General features: G+C 39.8%; 1 protein-coding gene across 9 annotated transcripts in view; it reads left to right on the forward strand.

The window, feature by feature from the left end:
• The window catches only part of LOC102226915 (nesprin-1-like), a 145,690-nt gene that overhangs the window by 60,242 nt on the left and 68,936 nt on the right, over window positions 1–16,512 (forward strand). For 7 of the 9 annotated variants that reach the window (XM_023347782.1, XM_023347788.1, XM_023347785.1 and 4 more), the window contains exons 55-65: window positions 1,256–1,615; window positions 2,909–3,045; window positions 8,079–8,256; window positions 10,089–10,271; window positions 11,722–11,865; window positions 13,027–13,182; window positions 15,021–15,185; window positions 15,334–15,506; window positions 15,600–15,753; window positions 15,854–15,997; window positions 16,189–16,353. In XM_023347782.1, the coding sequence (XP_023203550.1) occupies window positions 1,256–1,615; window positions 2,909–3,045; window positions 8,079–8,256; window positions 10,089–10,271; window positions 11,722–11,865; window positions 13,027–13,182; window positions 15,021–15,185; window positions 15,334–15,506; window positions 15,600–15,753; window positions 15,854–15,997; window positions 16,189–16,353 (1,959 nt within the window). Of the gene's footprint in view, window positions 1–1,255; window positions 1,616–2,567; window positions 2,757–2,908; window positions 3,046–8,078; window positions 8,257–10,088; window positions 10,272–11,721; window positions 11,866–13,026; window positions 13,183–15,020; window positions 15,186–15,333; window positions 15,507–15,599; window positions 15,754–15,853; window positions 15,998–16,188; window positions 16,354–16,512 lie in introns of those variants that run through there. The other 2 variants (XM_023347789.1, XM_023347787.1) reach the window with 2 other exon arrangements.

Raw genomic sequence — 16,512 nt, forward strand, 5'->3', positions numbered from 1 at the left:
GAAGTGTGGACAAATGAAAGGTTCAGTTGTATCGTCAAGTTGGTTGTTTATCTTAGTAGAGAGGCTTTTACTGGTGTTACTGGTGTTTGAGTTTTGTGTCAGGTCTTACTTGTTGATTTTAATTACTGTTTTAAGAACCATAACACAAAGAGATTAGATTTATTTGTGAGCTTGAATTCAAAAGATGAATTCAAGGAACATTGATCTTAAAATAAAGAAGTGCTACAGGATCCTTAATAGGAAAAAAATCAAGGAAGAAAAAATTATTTAAATAGTTGATTCTTCATCTAAAAAGGTAAGTACAGTAGATGCCCAGTGGGAGTCATTTTCTGTAATTTGCACCCATTTCAAGGTGTTAAACTTCATGTCATTTGGGAAAATAGCTGAAATCTGAGTGAAAAATGAAAAATGAATAGTTGATCCTCCTCTTTCACATGCTGATTGTAGCTACAGCAACCCATAAAATGCGCTACAAAAAACAAACACAACCTGACTAAGTTTTGAGATGAGCATAAACCCGTCAAAATTATTGTGATGTAAATTTCAGGAAACAAAAAAATGTTAAAGGTCATAATGACGGAAGCTGATTTCAGTCTCACTCTGAACCAGAAGAATCCAGGGACAAAATAGAGAGTGAATTTCTGCTTATTATTCACATCAGTGCCAAATATATCCAGGTTTTTTGGTTGTTTTTTTGTGTGTGGGGGTTGCATATCTGGTGCAAATTACTGCTAATTATTGTGTAAGAATTAAACACAGTGCTTATCTTCTTGTCTGTTGAATAATTCTCAGCTATTGTGGTGAGGAAATATGTAGGGAGATGTTGATTTGCATTTAAATTTTACACATGCGTCCTAATTATCACGTTATGAATGTGTTTGTTGAGCTACTGACTAAAGCAATTTGGATGAGACTGGATTTCTTGTACATACAAATTTATTACTGATAACTGTCTGTTCTCACACTGATCGGACGCTCTTTTTTTTAACCATATTTTACTGCCTTATCACCCTTCAGTGTTTACTTTTCAAACGGAAGCAAACGGGGTTAGAAGAAAAAGTGGTTAAGATCCCAGAGATGACAAAAGACCCAACATCAGCACCGATGATAAGCGGGAGGAATCAAAGAGTCAGACATGAAGATAAAAATAGACATAAGAGCGAAGCACTACAGCTTTAAACACAGACCACGCATCCTGAGAGTACAGTTTCCTTAGCCACAGTTTCCGTAGCAACTTTCCTTTCCCTCTCTCCAGGAGCGTGTAAAGTGTCGACTCCTGGAGGGCCGGGAGCGCCTCAGCCGGGTCCGACGCAGCGCAGCAACCACGGCGGAGCACACGGCGGCGGGCGGCTGCGAGGCCATGGACCGGCAGCTGGGGGCGCTGTCACACGCCCTGGAGCAGTGGGAGGGGGCCGCCCTGAGGGCCAGAGATGGCCTGGAGGGGGCCCTGGCCGCCGCCGAAGCTTCGGAAGAAGAGTACGACCATCTGACCGCCTGCCTGGAGGAGCGGCTGAAGGAGTTTGATGGCTGCCTGAGGGGGTGGAGCCAGGAGCTGGTTAAAGCTGAGGGACGGAGTAGCGGCGAGGAGGCGGTGGAGGGATGGAAGCTGGCTAAGGTAATATAAATTTAAATAGTCTTCACTGTAACATAAATCATTTGTCTCTAAACAATAATTTATTTAGAAGAAAAACTCACTGGATTGTGTAAATGTTTGCATGCAGTCAGAGAAAGTAATTAGCATTCTCTAATAGAAAGCACATGTACACACAATCTGCAGAAATCCTCTGCATTCACTCACAAGTAATTATCCATTCTATTACTGAATCCTGAAAACAGATTAGTTTGTAAATCAGCTTTACTCGGAGGGCATAATGACAGCTACAATCCCGTCAGTTTCCCCAGGTCTCTGCTTCCGTCCCCTCCATCTCTAAATGTTTTTGTTTTTGCTGCCATTATTTTCCACTATCTCTCCTCTCCAAACACTCTCTTATTGTTATTTTGTCTCCCCTCAATCTGAACTCATCTTGCTTGAAATAAAAGGAGCAGTTTTCTTTTCCGTTTTCGGTTGCTGAGATTACGCCTTGATCCTCCTGCTCCTCACCTCCCCTGCTGCTCTGTCGCCAACCTCAACGGGATGTTTACATTTTGACAATTGCTCCTCATTGTCAGGGCCATGCCAGCACGCTCAACCTCCCAACTCCTCCCCAGGCTTCGTCGGCCGTGCCTTACTCCGGTTTTCCTCAATTTGTGAGGCTGTCAAAGAACAGAGGAGGAGTTTTTGTCCCCCTCCTCCGCTCCTTTCTCCTCCTTCCAGCAGCTTGTTTCCTGTGTCCGGCCGTGTTTTCGTTGCGCGCTTGTTTGCGTGCGTTTGAACCGACTCTGCGTCTGTTAGAGCTGACAGCTGAATTCCACCGGGAGAAAGCGAGCGGGAGAAAAAAAATGTGAGAGGGAAGAAGTCGAATGAGTAGGAGGAGGGCGAGAGGAGGAGAGAGAAAGTAGTGGAAGCATATAGGAGGAGGGAGAGGAGGAAAAGAGAGCAACGAGTCCACAGGAGAAGGGAGGGAGGGTTGTTTAATACGTCAGAGAGGGAGAGAAATGACTGAGAGTCAGAGCTTGTACATATTTCATGGGAGAGGGTTTCATGACTCTGTTAGAGCAGAATGCGAGGGACGCTGAGGAGAGTGGGAGAACGTTATCCACAGCTCCTTCCTGTCACACTCCTCGAAGAACAGAAATGCCATTGAAGAAGCAACACTGTGAGTATGTGTTGGAGCGTCTGAGTGTGTGAACGCTAGAGGAGTGAAAAGAGCTGAGCCAGGGTGTGAATAGGAATGCACTGACTGAAGGGTGTCAGTTAGATCTGTCTCTCCTTAACTAGGCTTGCTACTTTCTGTGTTGTGTCGTTCAGGATATTCTGGAGGGCTTGCAGAGCGCTGAGCCGATGGCAGAGAAGTTGAAAAGCCAGCTGAACGACCTGGTGCGATACTCCAGGGACCTGGGCTCACAGTCGGACCGAGTCACGGCAGTCATCAAACAGCACAACAGGTGAGAAGAGGGTTTCCCATGCTATGCCGTAAAAGCATCAGAAAAATTCATCAGTAATATGCAATAGAGAACTGATGATAAAGTTAGCATCACAATTTAAATGTTTGTGATATCCCAGTTGCAAAGATACTGGGATATCAGGTCTGATGCATTTAAACTTTTTTTGCCCATCACATACTGTATTTGGCCAGTTGTATCGACTTTGGCTGACTTTTATGAACACATCTGGTATAGATCTTAGTGAGCAAGATTCTGAAGCTCAAGCTCAAGTTGTGGTGGAAACAAAATAGAAGAGAAATAGAAAACCACAATATTGCTGTATTTGACAATTATATTTGTTGTGTATTGATCAGCGTGAGTTTGTTTTTCTAATATCATATCATCATAATTCCAGTGATCTCAACATTGCGTTTCATTTTACCAGCTTTGTTTTGTTCTTTATTTATTTTCCTGATAATGACTCGTTGGAAAATACTGAAAATTAGAAGTGAGTCTCAACAGGATGATAGTTGGGAATTAAGTGAAAAAAAACAAATGCTTTTTGAATATATTGTACAAACACATTTACTTATTTGGGATGCTTTGGTAATAGTATTCTACTTTTATTTTTGAGAAGAATGATCCCCATCCTATTTAAAGTGTATTGGCTTTCTGCTTTCCATCAAGTTTCATTAAAATTAGCTTGTTTGTTTTGACAAATTAACCAAGTTTACAAGTAGCATAATAGGTTTTTTATGTACGTGGCTATCGTTGCTTTTAATTATCTGACCTCTTCTGAAAATACGCTAATTATGTGGCTGTAAATCTCCAGTATTTTTTGTTTTTGTTGTTTGGAGGATGAGTTTTAGAAACTAGGGGGGAAGCATTACATGTTTTATGTACTCGACTCTGAAACAGCATGGTTACTTGCCTACTTCTTGTTTAGCAATCTCTGTTTGCCGTCCTGTGCTTGGTCTCCATGGTAACCAACTGTTGTAACAGGTGGGCGGGTTTTGGTAGTCTCCATTACTTTGACATCATAGCATCAGGATAAATGTACCACAGCAGGACCACTAACTGGTGTTCAGGACAGAAGGATGGTAGCTATTAGCTCGCTCATATGGCCAGATTTGTACAGAATTTTTCTGGAATCAGTCAAAAACAAAAGCACAGCAATCTCTTAATGGTGGATATTCAGGCTGTATTTAAAACTGTAAATAACCCATCATGGTATCTCAGGGTAAAACAAGGGCAAAAAGGGGTTTTGGTGCTACTTGCATGTTGTTTCATGTAAGCAGCACATAAACTCTAGTGGTTCTCCTGCCCAACCTCCATCTCTAAGCACACAGCATCCTGTGGATCCTCAATTAGCAAACGGGCCATCATATGTCATTGAAGATTGTCTTAATCTTTATTGAGACTACTGTTCTAGCTTTCTGACTAGGCTAGCTTTGTTACATTGCTAATGATAGCTTGCATTTAAACATCAAGTACAGATTAGTTTTAGCAGTGACACTATTTTCTGTTCTCTTTGTTAACCCACAGGTAGCAGCACTGTCATTTGCAACCAATTTTATATATAAAAACATATGATTTCTTTGTTACTGGATCCACATGTCCCATGTTAAAGAATTAACTGAATGCATGGTGGTTCTAGCGTAGCAGATGAACGTCATCGGTAATAGTTTTCCAAAAATCGTCCCCGTTTTGCTTATGATATTAATTTGTCCACATGGTCATCACAAAGACGTGTGATCACTTATGCAAGATAAAAGAAGCAGCAGAGGCTCATTTCTCTAAGTGACATATTATCATCTTGTTCACCTTTGTTCAATTGTGTCAATTTTGTTTGGGTATTTTTGGGGGAGAATAGAACAGGCATGTTTTAGTTTAGTTACCATTCTGTAATTGCCTGCTTTGAAGCCACAAGTGAGCCTGTTTGCAGAGGCCTTCTGTGTGAACACACCATTCAATGCCTTGTCAAAATACAACTGTTCATGCAAAGGAGGACGCATGCGCACAGTTCTTCATAAAAACACACTAATACTATTGATGACGAGAAAAAAAATCCACAGAAATGTGTATATGTTTTGTCATTTATAACAAAAAATAGAGTGAGGTCAACATGCTTTGAGCTATGTGATTTTGAGTGCTGATTGGCAAAGAAGCAGCTTTTCCTAATTACCTTGCTTGTCAACCTGACACTGACTTGGCCTGTGCACTTTTTGCACCTGTCCTAAATTAAGCTCTGAAAAGAAGAGTGAACAGAGAAAGAGACGAGTCCTTTGGGAAGGGGGAAGAGTAATCTACCCTCCATTTCATAGAACATGCCAGATTTTGTCTGTCACAGCATAAATAAAATGCCTCTTTTACACAAACCATCCCCACTGTCTGAGCCTTTCAAGTCTCCATCACACTATTAAAACTCAAGGTTGTGTCTGTGACCATTTAGATGTTTGGCTTTTGTTTTTTTTATGTCTCCCTTTGGACACTTCTGTCTGGTTAAACAGCTGCCCACCTCTTCAGTTCATCCCCTCCCTTTTAAGCCACTTCAATCTGCAGAAATTCAGTGATTTCTTCTTTTTCCTTGTTTTGTTGTCCTGCACATCATTGTTTGCAACCTGAATTAAACAGCACAACTCACCATTCCTATCAATGAATTAGGTTAAAAAAGGCAATACTGTTTTATCATGTTATTTATGGCTCTCTGTTTAACAATGGTACAGACTTGTACAAAAAGTTTACTTGGATTTTTTTGTTTTTTGTTTAGTTTTTTTAGCTCATATTACAGCAAGTTAGTCTAAAATGAATCACTCGGACAATAAACAGTGACCTTATCAGTTTTTTAGCCAATTTATTAGATTTTATGGGTTCAAAACCAAGAAAGGTCTTTTTAAATAAAGACAATTCACAATCAAAACTTGCTTATTTACTTTTTTTTAGTCAGAGGCTTTCTATCTAAGAATTAAAGTTGATTTTAAGATAGTCCCCAAATGCAACTTACTAAATAAAGGTAACAGTTTCTTAGTATCTTCTTTTAGTTTGTAAATTTCCTTGTTTATGTCGAAAAGTTTTCTCCACAAGAATAATTAATTCTGACAAAGGGACTCAGGATTAAGTTTGCAGCTTTAAATGTACGATATATGAACCTTGCTTTTATGTTTTACTTTGAAAACAGTTGATGGGAAAATAAGAAATAAATAGTAAAAATTACTGATACATTACAAAGCAAAATGAGACTGATCAAATAATGTAGTGGAGATAAAATTACCTTGTTTTTAACCAAGTTGTGGATAAAAACAAAATTTTACATCGTTTCATTGGTTCCGTCCTTTTATTTGCATGTTTGATCCACTTGATGTTAGTTTTTTTCATTTGGTGTCTCTTATGCTCTGAAAATGTTTTTAAAAAAAGGATCTTTAGACATATTTCTGCTTCCACTGAGCATTTGTGTACTTGTACAACCAGGAATCCATTGAACTGAAACAACCCTTTATTCTTATTGCACTATTGAACATCCGTGTTGCATTTAATTAGTGTAGAAGCATATGCTATGTGAAGGATGTAACGCTCAAGCACTCCATCCTAACACATTTGATCAGAGTTTGTAATCAGGTAAGTCAGTCGCTCACTGAATTTTTTGGGACATTATGGAGAAAACTGTGAAATGATTATAACAACTCTGATTATTAGGGACTCAATGCAATATTGCTGCAATATTCTACCAAAAATATTGCAGCAAACTCCCCAGTATCTGCACATGCAACACTGTGCAGATGTGCAGGTGTTCTGTCTGCAATTATTACTGAGAATCTCTCACCTACTTTGCACCGATTCTCTGACTACTTGGGAGCCCTAAGTGCATCCTTGATGATGTCAAGGCAAAAATAAACTATTCTGTCCTTAAGCAGTCGAACATTGAAGATTTTCCACCCAATACACAAAAGGTAGAGTGCCTCAAAATGGACACTCATACTTTATAGATCTGATAGAGTTTGATATTTCGACAATTGTAACATTAGAACATGGAAAACATTGTGATAGCACCTTTATTTTAAAAACTCATTAGCTTAGAAGGTATAGCTAGAATAGAAAGACTGTCAGATATTAAAGCGAGTGAAACAACATTTGTTTCACTTGCAAAACATTTTTGTCATTTGTTTTGAAAATAAAGCTTAGTCTATTTGAAGGTATTGGTATTGTTCTTTATTCTAAACAATTTATTCCCTGTGTCTCAATTAGATTTTATTGCTTGAAACAAAAAACTGTCTTGCGTAAATTCTCAAAATGTTTAAATTTAACACATCCTGATGACTCGGACACTTCCAAGGTATTACAGGCGTTAAGGCAACATAATGAACTTGTTGGACTTAAAAGCAGAATGGTTCACTGTTCATATTAAAATTATCTTTCTCTTTCTTGAAGCCCTTTTATTCAACACAAGTTTTAAAATGACTTATTTATATACAAAAAGGCATCCTATGCATGACATTTAAAGTGTGATTACTGTTTTGTTGTTTTTTGTTTGTGTTTTTTTTTATCAGTATTGGTGCGGTAAGAAATGAACAATAGACTAAAAAAACCCTCAAGCTGTTATAAGTTCTTTTTTCTCACCTCTCAGCGTATCCTCCTCCATCTCACACGTTTTCTTACAGAAGCAGGCTGTCATGCTTCATTCTCCCCATCATGTCACCCCTGTGAACTCTTGCCCCTGTCATATGTTGCCTCTCACCCCCCCCCCCCCTCCCATGTGGTGCCCCTTTTCCACCATCCCCCATACAGTATTCCCCTCTTTGCCCCAGCGCTCATTCATTCCACTTCACCCACTTTGCCATTTTCTCCACCTGGATGTTTCTCACAACCGATCACATGCTTGTCTTATATATAGTTAGAATAATATGAAAGGTACACACACAGTCTATATTTTGAGAGACATGTAGGAGGTAAACGGCAAGTTCTCTGAGTTTAGCTTTCTTTTTTTTTTTTTTGTTCGTTTCCCATGGAGATTGCAGCCTACGAGCAACAGATTAAGGATCTTTTTCTTTTCCTCTCAGTCTCAGCCTCCGTGCATCCAGGGAGTGTCAAAATAAGGAGCGCCTGTTGGAGCAGAGGTTCCGTGCAGCGCTGAGAGATTTCCAACAGTGGCTGGTCAATGCCAAAATCAGTACCGCCAAATGCTTTGATGTGCCACAGACTGTCACAGAGGTCTCCACTGCTCTGCAGAGAATCCAAGTAAGCAAATCAGGAAATACTGCAGTATTTTCTTGAGAATATGTGTACTCTATTGCCACTAACTCGTGCGTACAAAATATAAATGTATCACTTTGTTCAAATTATTTACTTATTTGTTTTTTTCTTGTCTGCATTTTGTAAAAGTGATAAGTTTAACATGGAGGACCTCAAAAAAGCAATAAAAGCAGTTGATCACAGTCAGAACAGAAAGAGACTGTTGCTACTTATTTGAAATGAATTATGCATATTTGATTATTTAAATATTCAACAACCTGTTTAATGCTGGCAGACTGCAGGACAGAAATTACTAGCATTACATCTTAGAGCTTAAAGAGAACATTACCATTTGGTATTATTGCAATGAACTAGCAATCAGCTTGAGTGAAGCAATGATGCTTTCACTTAATATCTATTGATATAAAAGTTAACCAAACATTGTGGTATCTGGCTGCATTAAATTTAAAAGCTGCTAGTGTTTTTCTCCAGTCTTTAGAGAAGATCAGAAACTTTGACAACCCAGTAAATGCATCGCTGCCAGGCATGAACTAGCGCTGTGTTTTATTCTCTTTCTCACAGAGTGGCTGCTTTAACATCTACAAAGAGAAGAATAATGATGTAATAAATGTGTAATCAATCCACTTTCAATAGGAGTTTCCTCACGAGATGACTGTTTGAATATCTTAACTTTAAACTGGCCTCTTGTGGGTTTATTGAACTTGTGGGACCTGCATTAGCTGCAAATAGTTAGAAATGGTCTAAAAAGAGATGAAGGAAAGCTACAGCAGATCTCTTTGCCATTGTAATTATATTTTTGTCTTTGTGTGAGATTTTGGAAGCCTCCATGGTTCTGGCTCAGACTCAGGTGCTTATCAGATAAGGTGGTCACCTCCACATCTCTGCAACCTGACAGTTAATTACCGCTCAGTCCGTTAAACACAAAAGCATCAAAGAAGTGAGGTTTCTATTTCTGCTGAGCTCTTGTTTGAAGACAGTAAGGACTCGATATTACCTCTTTGAGATGTTTTGTTTTTGTTCAGCGACTGGTTGTGATGCAGGAGTTATTTAATTAGCAGGCACATTGTCTCAGACTATCAACACAGCAAAGGGGCACCTTTAAAAGATTATTTTCGGCCTCCTGAATATCTAAAGAAGTACTTTAGAAGGTTTTCGTGCAGCTTTAAGGAAGAATATGGTGGATAGAGGAATACTGAATCAATCATGTTTTATTTATTATTGACTTGGTGAGGAATGTGGAACAATGTTTCCACATGGCTGACCTCCAGGAGGGTCGGCGTGGGAGGGGCGAGGGCATCCACTGTGTCATGCTTAATTGGTGTTGTACAGTTACACTAGCTGGCAGAGAATGGCGGTAAGTGTGGAAGACGGTAAATGAATGTTGAGCAGGCAGACAAAACAAAGAAAGGGAGCGATAAAGAGATAAAGACTTTCCGAGCCCGTGTTTGAAGAGGCTGGAGCCGTAGTCTCTGTAAGCGATGTGCTGACTGCACAGATGGTGGAGTGGTCCCTGCTGCGCTACTGTCATCAGCTCGGCTACGAGGGAGGGGTGTGTGCGGAGGCTGCGTGTGTGCCTTTGTATGCGTGTACATTGTCAGTGGGTAGCTATGTAAGAAACCAACATGTTTCAGGTTCACTGACTTTCCTTGTCTCTGATAGCATCCCTGGGCTGATGCAAGGAGAATTAGTAATGTCTTAAATATCAGGAAATATATACATACAATAAGTTATCATTGTCCTTTTTGTTCACTTACACGCCCTCATCCTTTTGTGTAAACAGTGACAGCTCCTTTGTCTTTGTTTGTGCGTCCCTTCAGGAGTACTTGAGTGACAGGGACAACGGCCAGGCCAGACTGAGTACAGTAGGAGCCAGCGGGGAGCTCCTGATGGCCGTCGTGTCCAAAGATAGAGTGGAGGGGATCAAGGCCAAGGTGGTTAACGCCCGGGAAGACTGGAAGAGTCTGATGAACAACCTGCAAATGAGGGAAGATGCTCTCGAGGTTGGTTTCATTTGGATGCCGTTTGCTTAGCTAAAGACTTCAATAAAAGAAAATGCCTTGCTTCATTGAAGTGAGTCCAGATCATCAGTGCCCATTTACTAAGATTCACAAGATGTACTAACTCAAAGTTTTGTGAAATAACAAATTTTTTTATTGTACTGAAGCTAAAATACTTGACCCACCTTTTATTTGTGTTTTTTAAGAGGATTTTATGTGATAGAACAACACAAATAGCGCATAAGAGTTTTCAAGATTATTTACAATAAAAATGTGATAATTGTTGTTTGCATTAGTATTCAACCCCCTTGGTCAATGCTTTGTATATCAACCTTTTACTGCAAATATAGCTACTTGTGTGTTGGGGTTTTTCTCTACAGCTTTGCACATTTGAAGACCCATTTTTTTACTTTTCTTCTCACCAAGCTAACTCAGACTCAGCCAGATTACACAGAGAGAGTCTTGAACAACAATTTTCAAGTTGTCCCACAGACTCTCCATTAGACTTAGCTGTGAATATACTGGAATGAATAAAGTATATTCATTCCAGCTCATGAATATACTTTAACCCTTTCTGACCTAAGTTTCAAATCTCTGCCTGGATATTTTTTGCTTATTTTAATTGTGCGCAGTTCTTTATATGTCCTGTCAGTAAATATATTTGCCCATTTGTCCATAACAACTGGGAACTTTCACTATCTAGCAAGTTATTTTTGTAATTTACCGTCTATTAAAAGAGTGCCCCTTACAATAATTTCACTTCCTGCGATGGCGGGAGTAAAATTACTGTAATAACCCAATTTTGGCTGGAAAGCAAAATGTTTCTTTCAGAAACCGTTGGAATTTTTCAGATAGCGCAAAGTGTGGCGGAAATATGGTGCTGCAAAATTGGCTGGATTGACGCTGATACATTCGATTTGGAAGGGTTGATCTCTGCAGTTCCTCCAGAATTGCACTGGTTCTCTTGGCTACCTTTTGAAATAAATGTTGTCTTTTTCTTCACTGTCAGTTTAGCTGATCAGGTAGTTTTGAAATTGTGCAGAAAACATTTTCATTTTCAAATTTAACAGTGCTCTGATAAATGCTCAAATTTTGGGTTTTGTTGTATGACTTGAAATCAGTTTACACTTCTCCACACCATTTTCCTTGACCTGCCTGCTGTGTTTCTTGGTCTTCCTGATGCTGTTTGTTTACAAATGTTTTCTAACAAACCACAATATTCAAATTTGGGGACTTCTAATGGAAAGGTGTTACACTGAAAGCAGCTGAATGCAAATGCACGCCACACTTTTTAGTTATACTTGCTGAAGATTCTGAAAATATGTATCCCATTTCTGCTACTTCACAATCATGCACCACTGTGCTAATCTAGCACAGAAAATTGCAACAAAATGCAGAATAATTAATATATTTAGTGTTGCGAGTCATGCCTGTGTTTGTGTTACATTTCCAGAACCTTCAGTCCCAGATGACGGAGTTTGAAGCCAGTGCAGAACCTCTGCAGGACTGGCTCAACAGCACAGAGTCCAGAGTCCAGGAGAGCAGCGCCCGACTCCACGACCTTCCAACCAAGAAACACGAGCTCAGCAAACTGCAGGTATTTTGTAGCCAAAAGTCATTTTGACATGCTCCCTTGAATAATGCTCGTTCAGGTGTTACCGCTTTCAGAAAATTGCATTAACGTTATAATTGTTCTTGGATATTCATGAAGCCATATTTTAGTTTTGCATCATTTCATGGTCACTCCTGGAACAATTAATTTTGTATATCTTGAGGGCATTTTTAATTCAACTGCATTACACAGAGAGGGAGCTATTTATATTTCTCTTTCATGCTGCTATCACTGGTATTTTCTCATTTCCTGTTTTCATTTAAGCAAACCCTGTCATTACAACACAAAGTGAATATTAAGTAGGATAATAAATGGTTACCTCTCCATTAGATATGAATCCCTAAAGTACCAATTTGAAATCCTTGGGGAGCAGAGAAGGACCTAATTACATTTGTTGAGCGCCAGTGGATCAAAATAGAGCCGCATCTTGACACAATAGTCAGAGGAGAAGTCCAGAAATCTAATTAATTCCCCTTTCTGTCAGAGCTGAAGTGCTGCGTGGCTAAAAGACCTTTTTTCTAGGAGTGATAACAGTGTCTGGCAGACACAGGAGCAGAAAAGAGGCATGGAGCATCAAAGAGATAAACCTGACAACATAGGAAAAAATGTATCAAGCCCATCTCAAAGCTCTGTGCTTATCATTGTGGCTATTTTTGTATTTGTTCTGCTGCCGCTGTAGCACTTCCCTTCGTTGCCTTTTGTGTGTCCCCGCCAGTAATTACATTTCTGCCCCCCTCGCAGCACCTGAAGTACAATACAATACAATACTAGAAGGCTACGGTGTTTGTACCTGTGTTGGCAAAATCCTCTTTATCCTGTCGCTACTATACCTCCCACCTTCATATTATTTCCCTGCTCTGCACTGCGGTGTCCAAGTGAATAACAGTGTTTCAATTTAAAAGTGAACATCTGGAGGAAAATATGCTGATTTTTGAATTTTGACGTTCTGCGAGGTCTTGTTTATTCTTTTCCCTCAACCCTGCATCCCTGCTCTCATGTTTCTGTCATAAAAAAACATCTGTCATTTTTTGTGTTAATATTGCTTACAACTGACTATCCTTTCTTGTCTGTCACATTTAAACTTGCACTCCTAACATCACGTTGCTCCATCTCTCTTTTACCCCACCCTCCACTTGCTCTGTAAAGTCTGTGCTGGAGGAGATGGCCAGTCGAGAGGTAGAGCTCAGCAAGTTGAGGGATAAAGCTCATCATCTCTGGGAGGGACAAGCAGCTGGCAAGGGCTTCGTCCACAGAGTATCTCAGCTGTCAGCGCAGTACCTTTCCCTCAGCAACCTAACCAAGGTAACACTGCTTCTACTCTGCAGCTTTCTGACTCAAACCCACCAGCATGCCCTGCATCATTCATGCTCTGCTAGTAGCAACTATACAGCTGTCGGTCAAGTCATGCTTTTCTGTGTGTTTACTGTTGAATCGTGGATTATTCTTCAGCTATGCAGGAGAAATGTGTGATTTTTCTCGACGCATGAGAAAACATTAGACACACCAATCAAAAATTTGTTGGTCAAGTTCCTAGCTACACTTTTTGTAAACCTTTAGCCTGCTAATACCAGTTCTGGTTAATTCTGATTTCTCTTTAGAACCTGAAATATAAGAAGATTGAAGAACAATATCAATGTTTTTTTCCTTGTCTTACTGCCTTGGGTGGCCATTGAATATTTTTTAGGAGGTAGGGTGATGTCACACTGTGTGTAAAACAGACAAAATAGGGTTTTACTATATCTTTCAAAGGGGAAATAATTGGACTCTATCTTATATAACAGGTTAGTACAGGTAATATGGCTGTTTTAGTTTGTTGTCCCTTATCACTGTTTAGCCTTTCTGTTATCTGCTGAAAGGCTTGCTCTCATTTTCTCACTGTCTGATGAGATCACATTTCTCAACACATTGTCCTGTCTAACATCTCTGTGCTTCCGCTGACTTTATTTTAAAACAAATATCCATTATTTTTTTCTAACCATGAAGTCTCTTGGAACACGAGGAGACTTGGGGTTTTATTGTGACGCCATGTCCTTTTTAAATCATGAAGTTGTGCTGCGATTTCTCTTTTACAATACTACTAGATAGTGACACTTGATTAACTTTATTAATCACTGATGTCATCTTCAACAGATTCCAGACATTTCATTAAAGTGAATGCATGCACATGACATTTTAATACATTTACAAGTTTTGTGCTTTTCTGCCACACAATAATAATTATTTTTGATAGAATTTTCCTACTAGCATTTTATAAAAACCCACTAAATGTTGTGAAAAGCTGCCCAAACCTTTTGTTTTCCCAACCCGTTGTGTTCAAAAGTAGCCAATTTGAGTGGAATCCCATACAGTCTAGCAACACTGAGAATGACTTGGTAATATGATGTGTTTACTGATTGAAACAATATTGGACTTTTGAGTTTCCAGCCAATCAGTCATCACTCAGGGCTCAAAATTAACCATTTTCAGTCCACAGTAAAGTTATTGATGCATTTCTATGAAAAATGGTCTCTAAAGAAATTTACCTGAGGACATGAATGTGTCTCACCTCTTAAAGGCCCTTGAGGCTGAAGCCTCATTGACATAAAAAGGCCATCGCTTTGTAGTTCACTGGTTCACTGTTAAAATGCTAGGGGTGAAATGCGCTTCTGCTTTGAACCTGACCTTTTTGAAGCTTTCATTACGTCGGCCAGACTCTTGTGATTTATTTGAGTTATTGTGCTGCAAACATAACAGTGACCAAAAACCACTTACTCAACAACCATGAGAAAACCCCTGCAATGATGAATGAGTTTATTTACTTGGAGCTTCGCTAGAGTAGCTACTATTTTTATACCTTCTTCTCTGTCAGACATTGGAAGAAGGAATTCAGAAAAATAATTATAGCTTTCAATTTGCCTATTCTTCAGTTTCTTGGATGTTCAAAACATGCAGCGTATCACTGTAAACTTCAGTGTTTGCTGCATGATGAGGGGGGATGAGTGAGTCTCTGGAGACATCTCTTTGCGAAAACAAGGCTCATTTCAAACAAACAGAACAAGATGGAGACTTTTGATTGTGCACAGACTGTAATTCTCTGATCTCGCAGAACCAATAAAGGGTTTGAAGAGCGTGTTTACATTGTTGTACTCTCATATCTGCAGGATAAAGCCTCCAGGATTGAACGCATCGTTGGGGAGCATCAGCTCTTCTCTCAGGGGCTTAAAGAGCTTCAGGACTGGGTGTGTGAAGCACAAAGGGTCATAAGTACCTGCAAATCCACAACTACGGTCAAGGGCATACTGGAGGACCGCATGTTGCAGCTTGAAGTAAGATGAGACATGATGGATGCGTTTCTCCCAGTACTGTAACCGAAACTTTCTGAAGACAGAAATAACATTGTATATTTCATATGTTATGTTGAAATATTGTACACTTTGGCAAGTTATTTTGCCTGTGTCTGTTCTCCATCTCTAGGCCTTACTTGCTGCCCGCCAGGAGCGGGAAATCCAGCTAAAAATGCTCTTGACCCGGGGAGAGGCGGTCCAGAGGAACACTTCAGCTGAGGGAGTCCCAGTGATTCGCAAACAGATCCAAGACCTGAAGGACTCGTGGGACTCTTTGCTTTCTGCCTCAATTCAGTGTAAAAGGTGAGCAAAATCCAGTTCATTGCATTCCTGTATGTTCTTATTCGTACTTATTAGTTTGATATGTGTCTGCATTGCTGTGTTTAACTCTTACAGTCAGCTGGAAGGCTCTCTGTCACAGTGGACCAGCTATCAGGAAGATGTGGAGCAGTTTGTGCAGTGGATGGATCGAGTGGAAGAAACTCTGAGCGGCTCAGACAGACAGTACTCGGAGATGAGAGATAAAACTGCCAACCTGGGAAAAACAAAGGTATTTCATGCAAAGACTAGCCTCCCAAAGATTTTATGCATTTAAATATATACTCAAATCTTTTGAATGATTGCTTCACCTGTGTGTATTTATATTTTAGCTTCTCTACGAGGAGGTTTTGAGTCATAGCAGTCCTCTGGAGACCATCGCCACAAAAGGCTCCAACATGACAGAACATTGCACAACTCAGCAGGAGGTTCAACAGCTGCAGAGTAGATACAATGCTCTAAAAGAAAATGCTAAGGTACCTACCGCCAACATCAGATTAGATTTCTCCTCTAAAAATATTTGAATATTTGAGTCAAATTTTTGCCTATTTTGTAATTCTTTTCCCACATATGTTTGACATTAGAGATTTAAAACAAGTTGTGCAGAGCATTGGAGTTGGAAAAACCTGTTCTTACATTGATGTGTCTAACATCTGTGACCTTACAGAATGCTGTTAGTAAGGCCAAGGAGCTGGTTATGGTCCATCAGGAATATCAGCGAGGACTTCATGTGTTTGAAGACTGGCTGGAGCAGGAACAGGCATCTCTGGCTTTGCTGTCTCATCCAGAAGGAAACGTGGATACACTTGAAAAAACACTGCAGCAGCTTCAGGTCAGTAATTGTCTAAAAGTAGTGCATTGTGTGTGCAAGTTGAACATTAAAAGGGACTTGTTATGCAAAATTCACATTTTGCTCATTTGTATGCTTCCATTTGGGTCTCTACTGCTTCTATAAACAGCGCAAGTAGTTTTAAAAAAACACCCAGATGTT

The sequence above is a fragment of the Xiphophorus maculatus genome, chromosome 15 (assembly GCF_002775205.1).
Source record: "Xiphophorus maculatus strain JP 163 A chromosome 15, X_maculatus-5.0-male, whole genome shotgun sequence".
In the NCBI taxonomy this organism is placed as follows: domain Eukaryota; kingdom Metazoa; phylum Chordata; class Actinopteri; order Cyprinodontiformes; family Poeciliidae; genus Xiphophorus; species Xiphophorus maculatus.